The sequence below is a fragment of the Neltuma alba genome, unplaced genomic scaffold (genome assembly GCF_004799145.2).
Source record: "Neltuma alba isolate B1F8T4 unplaced genomic scaffold, ASM479914v2 tig00006875_pilon, whole genome shotgun sequence".
NCBI lineage: Eukaryota > Viridiplantae > Streptophyta > Magnoliopsida > Fabales > Fabaceae > Neltuma > Neltuma alba.
This window is the reverse complement of record NW_021634608.1, coordinates 34,934-40,473: the sequence shown is the minus strand read 5'-3', so window position 1 is coordinate 40,473 and position 5,540 is coordinate 34,934. Positions and strand designations below refer to the sequence as shown.

Genomic DNA, 5,540 nt, shown 5'->3' with positions numbered 1-5,540 from the left:
TAATCTTTGTTGCAAATCCCACTCATAACCTTAATCCAATCATAGGTTAAGGTGTGAATTTGTCACAGAAATTTTCATTCAAGAGCGCTGGGCACCCAAAAATTTTAAGCAAAATTTTGCCTCTTATTGTTAAAATATTAACATTAATTGTTAAAATAGTAACATTAACTGTTAATATTTTTAATGATATAGGACAAAATTGCTGCAATTTTAAATTTTCTTGGCAAATTTGCATATAAAAAACTTTCGGGTATCCAGCGCTTTAGTGTGAAAACTTGTTAAGCAAATTTACACTTTAACCCATCCAACTATATATCTCTACAACATATATCAGCCAATTTGAAGCGTCCAAGGCAGGACAAGCGAGTACTGTTCGATTCCCAATCACATAATAACATGACCCATCTACTCCACATTATATTGCGACATGAATATGATTAATATACCATGATTTTTTTTTTGATGTAATGACGAAACGGGAAAAGAAAAGTTTAGTCACTAGAACCCATTATCAAACTATAGAATGAGCGTGATGTTTTACAAGTTTATTTTTCACAGGTTATTATGTATTGTGTCATCTTTGTTAAATCAAATTAAATTGTCTTATTTTGTTTATTCTTAACATCTATGTCATTCATCTTAGATTCGACAGGATATTAGGATGTGAACAATAAGAACATAGGTTTCCATTTGTTTGTAGTTTGACGTGACAAGCAATATTATAACTTTATAAGATATAATTTTATATAAATTTAATAATATATAAAATTACATGCTATTATTCATAAGTTATAAATATACAAATTGTTAATGATCTTGAAACTTAGTGGCTCGAAAGCTCCTCAGTAATGAGAGGTAATAGGATCAAATCTACTTCTAACCTCTCATTAATACTCACCCCTCTAAATTAAAAAAAAAATAGTACAAATTCTTTTTCTAAACTCTATGCAATGCACAAAACTCACTCTAGTTTATTCCAGAAAGCTTTTGTTTTTTTTTTTCCAAATGCAGTTATGCCAAAAAAAATATCTTTAATTATTATTAGTTAGTAACCTATATATAATGAGCAAGAAATAATTAGTTCACTTCTCATCTCATACTTGAACACTCCGCAAATTTCAAGGGAATCACACTAGTTATAAAAGCCTTTCATTTTTATTCAAGGAAAATACATTTTGTCAAGTGACATAGCTAGCTAGGCATATTCCTCAACAATTAGGGCATTGACTTTTGGAAGTAATTGCTGGGAAGAGGACAGATGAAGTCAATTCATCAGGAGACAAAACTTGTCCTTCCCTATATGATAGACCCTATGAAGTTTATTTGAATTCACATTTTCCCTTCGTTGGTGATACTACAGCTTCTTTGGAGATCAGATCACATTGTTCAACCTTTTTTTTTTCAAAGAAGATAAAAGAACATATATTCAATAAAATAAAACATAGCTTTCAGCAAAAGAAGGGACATGAGTCATATACATTTGTTCGCCTATTTCTATCAATTGATGTGTGTTTTCACCTAATTTTAAGCCCACTGTTTTCCACGAACACAAGGATTTTCACACTTTGAATTTTTAAGATTCAAGATAACTTTATTCTTAATAGAACACAACTTCTAATCTTAGGAAGTGTACTTAGGAGGTGTTTGGATAGAAACCAAACCATGGTTTCAGAAGTGCTTTTACGGATTACGAAGTAAATATGTGGAGGAGGTTACCTCGTTTTGCGGAAAAGTAATTCTGAAACCTAGGTTTTGGTTTTGCCAAACACCCCCTTAATAGAATGACTTTAACTTTAATACTCCCGGCGTGATAAAAATTATTCTCAAATTTAAAGTGATTTGATAATACTTTAAGTTATATCTAAACAAAGATTTGTTATTTCTCATGCCTGAACTGTAACATTGACATCTATGAAAATTAAACTAAATGACTCTTTTTTATTGCTTCAACTCTAAAGAAATACTTAAACGTAATAAACATTCACGCATTCTCCTTAAGTAGAAGACTCTAATTTCTTGGCCCATTCAGAATCCAATTCACAGCAAATGAAAGACTAGTTAATATAGACTCATTCTGATGCTTAGACCTTGAAACTTTTCCCACAAAAAATTAAAAAATCTAATCAACGTGCGTCGTGTAAGCGAAATAAAAGAGGAAAATAAAGATGCAAGATGCAAGATGGCTAATCATGAACTGAATAGTTAATTAGCTGGGAAAATTCAGGGACAAAGATAGTTCTCTGCTAATAATTACCAAGCTAGCTACATGCACATTCCATAAGCACTAACGATATATAGTATCATAGTCATTGGTTATCCACATCAGATAGATCATGAGCTTCACCATCAGATAGTAGAGTTGTAGATTAATAGGGAGGAACCCCAAGATTTGCTGAAGAGATGAAAAGGCCATCTTTTTTCATGCGAACGTCGTCGTCGTCTCCTTCCTGAAAAAGACATAAGAGACTCAGATATCAAAGTCAGGCTGCCATAAAAATGCATTATTGTGTCTGCAACAAAGTGCAGGAAGAAGAGGGGTGCATAATAATTTACCTGCTGGCGCACATTTGTCTTCTTCACAGTCTGATCAGGCATGAGACCATAGTGTATGTGAGGGAAGTGGGCCCACTGACACATTATATACACACAATACAAACACACCGGTCAGTCACTGTAGTACACACAATAAGAAACCCTAATCAACTACAAAATTGCTCATTCTCCCTTCCAATTTCAACTTTATATATCAGACATTCAACTCTATCGCTTTGCTAACCACATTATTAACTAGGTGGCTAGTTAGCTACTACTTGGTTATAGTTTATAAATAGAGGAGAAGAACGACCATGTAATCTATATGCTTTTGGATTCGATTTCCCGTAAAATCTTGAAAATTGATAGTTATAGTTAGAGTTTCATTTCTGTAAGATGGTATATAAGGTAACTAGTATTGCAATGGATTTGAAAAAAAAAATGAAGCTTTCTTGGTCTGGAAAAGATGGCGGATCTATAGATTTGGATGACACTAGTCAATGAGCAACTTTTTTATTAAAAAAAAAAGACAAATATAAACTGATCTTATTTCTATGAGCCAAATGACGGGTCATTATGTACTGCTGAAGCTTGTGATATAATAATAAACCATTGCATTGGAATGAGAATGTAAAGGAAAGTAAGAAGACCTAAATAAAATATTAGAACCCTAGGAGTTTTTACATTTATTTATTTGTTAGCGTATCTTGCTAGGCAGGGTCATAGGGATCATACATTCTTGGCAGCTGCGCTGAAGGCTTCTCTGTGGGTTATATCAGGATTTGCAGACTTGATGCGTTGGATCTCGTCCCTGCAGATGTATATATGTGGACCATCCAAATTTGCTTCAGCTTAAATGTATACACAAACAGTGACGAATCCATACAAAGTTCTTAATTAAGGTTAAAGTAGGATTTATTAGAAGATATTTAAGGGAGAGAGGGAGGGAGGGAGGGAGATAAGTAATACTTACTTGATGAAGCGATTGTAGGCAGATGGGACTCTCTGCCTCTTCTCAGGGGCTGCAAATGAAAGATCCAAACACACATCAGATTCATTTTCCTTGACCTCTAGTTGCAACCTTATTCTAATCTTTTTTTTTTTTTTCCTACCATCATCTCATCATTATTGCTTTCTGCCCAAAAGGGAAACAATTAATTTGTCCACTGATACTGTTATTATGGGTTTCAAGCTCACTACTGAACTTGTTGAGGGGAATCCGGGCTCTCTCTCTCTCTACAATCATCATCATACAATTATTCCCCTTCCCCTCTCGGGTTCACTCACTAGAAACCCCTAAAACAACAACTTATTCCTCCAATCTGTATTCTACAAAGATATTGGAACTGTCAAAAATGGAAGCAAAATTTACAGAGTGTTGTGCTTTGCATATAAAGATACACGTCCCATTTTAGTTAATTAAGGTGAGCTGGGCAATATATTCCTGTGTTCTTACCGATTTAGGTTTGATGCTTTTCTTTAGAGGGAGTATGCATCTATACACTATTTAGAAGCGAGTGAGGGTTTAGTTGATGACTATTGATAGCAATTGGACCAGAAGACATTCAATATGAACTCATTTTAAATTTATTAAATGACAAAGAAACGAAAACCTGCAGGGAGAGAAAAACCTGATGAGATGAAATGTGCAGACAAGAGGAGAAATTAATCTTACGTCTATTTACGAGGGGTGGGCGTGGAAGCTCTTCAGCTGCCGCAACCCTAGGAGCAGGAGGCACAGAGAAGTAGTGATTTGATGAGTTTGGCATCTCCTCCTGCCATATAAAAACCAGCAATCAGAAGAAGGCGTGGCGATTAGGGTTACTTAATTATCACATCTTTCTCTATCTATATCTCTATTCATATATATTTCTCCATTGATTGATACATGTTTATATATATATATATATATATATCAATGAGGAAGAATTCAAAATGAGATATATATGCACACGTAAATACCAGGAGGTTAAGAGACGACGGAGGAGGAGAGAAGAAAGAGTTGGATAGGTGAAATTGATTTGCTGATGGCAGAAGCAGTCCTCTCATGTTCACGATCACTGGAAGAAGGTTGGTGCAATGCCCACATCTCACGGTCACTGTCTTGAACAAGCTCGTGCAAGGAACACTCACCTGAAATAATATTCATCAGCAAAAATATAAAAGAGAAGGCACTTCATTCAGTAATAACACTTGATTAGAGGGAGAGAGAGAGGATAGGAAAAGCAATGTAGGAAAAAGAGTAAAGAGAAACCCTAAAGGGTGAAAGTGGGAATTGGGGAAGAAAATGAGGAATCTCATACAGCGAGGACAGTGTCACAAAGGTTGCAGTGGACATAACAAAGCTGGTCTGAAGGAGGGAAGTGGTCCAGCTGAGATAAGGTAGAGGCAGCAGTAGTAGAAGAGGATGACATCTCTTTGAGTATCTCCTTTTTTTTTCCTCTTTATCTTATAATAAAAATTAAAAAACCTTCGATGATTGATGGATTGGTCTCTCTCCTTGATTGATAGATTGACAGCTTAACCACCCCGCACAAACAAACTTGAACCCACCGTCCCTCCTTGGGATATACAGATAAATAGATAGATTGATAGATAAAGCCCTTCTTTTTGATGATGAGGTTGGTTCAGTCTTCAGGAAGACTTTCAGAAAGCAGCGTGAGAGGGAACGAAAGAGAAAGAGACGCTGAGAGGTATAAAGCCACACCCACAAACACACAGAGACAGACACACCCCTATTTATTCAGTCTCTGTTCATTCGATGAACATGATGTGAGTTTTTGTGTGTGTGTGTTATATACACATGTATATCAGTATATGTATATGTGTCATGTGTATATATGCATATGTGTCGTGTATATATGCAGGGCATGCACATCCACATACAATGTCATAGAAATATGTGTGGTTGGCATTCCCGATATGTGTATGGCGTGTAGAGAGAGAGAGAGGGAGAGAGAGGCGAGAGAGATGTGGGGGAGAGAAGCAAAGGAAAGGGACGTGTGCAT

The 5,540-nt window shown here is 35.5% G+C and overlaps 1 protein-coding gene across 1 annotated transcript; it reads right to left on the bottom strand.

Moving 5' to 3' along the window:
• Positions 1-2,184: 2,184 nt before the first annotated feature.
• On the bottom strand, positions 2,185-5,163 carry LOC114751365 (axial regulator YABBY 3-like). Its single transcript, XM_028940048.1, has 7 exons — positions 4,836-5,163; positions 4,495-4,665; positions 4,208-4,307; positions 3,506-3,554; positions 3,268-3,343; positions 2,554-2,628; positions 2,185-2,447 (listed from the first exon to the last, which is right to left on the bottom strand). Exons 1-7 carry the CDS (start codon positions 4,944-4,946, stop codon positions 2,367-2,369), a joined length of 663 nt encoding a protein of 220 aa, XP_028795881.1. The 5' UTR covers positions 4,947-5,163; the 3' UTR covers positions 2,185-2,366.
• Between the last annotated feature and the right edge of the window lie 377 nt (positions 5,164-5,540).

Bases quoted from the DNA above. Each gene is read 5' to 3' on its own strand.
- LOC114751365 (XM_028940048.1), bottom strand. From the start codon at position 4,946: ATGTCATCCTCTTCTACTACTGCTGCCTCTACCTTATCTCAGCTGGAC. The intron at 4,308-4,494 runs GTATTTACGTGT...TTTATATGGCAG, and splicing joins CGTCGTCTCTTAACCTCCTG to GAGGAGATGCCAAACTCATC. The intron at 2,448-2,553 runs GTAAATTATTAT...TGTCTTTTTCAG, and splicing joins AGACAAATGTGCGCCAGCAG to GAAGGAGACGACGACGACGT.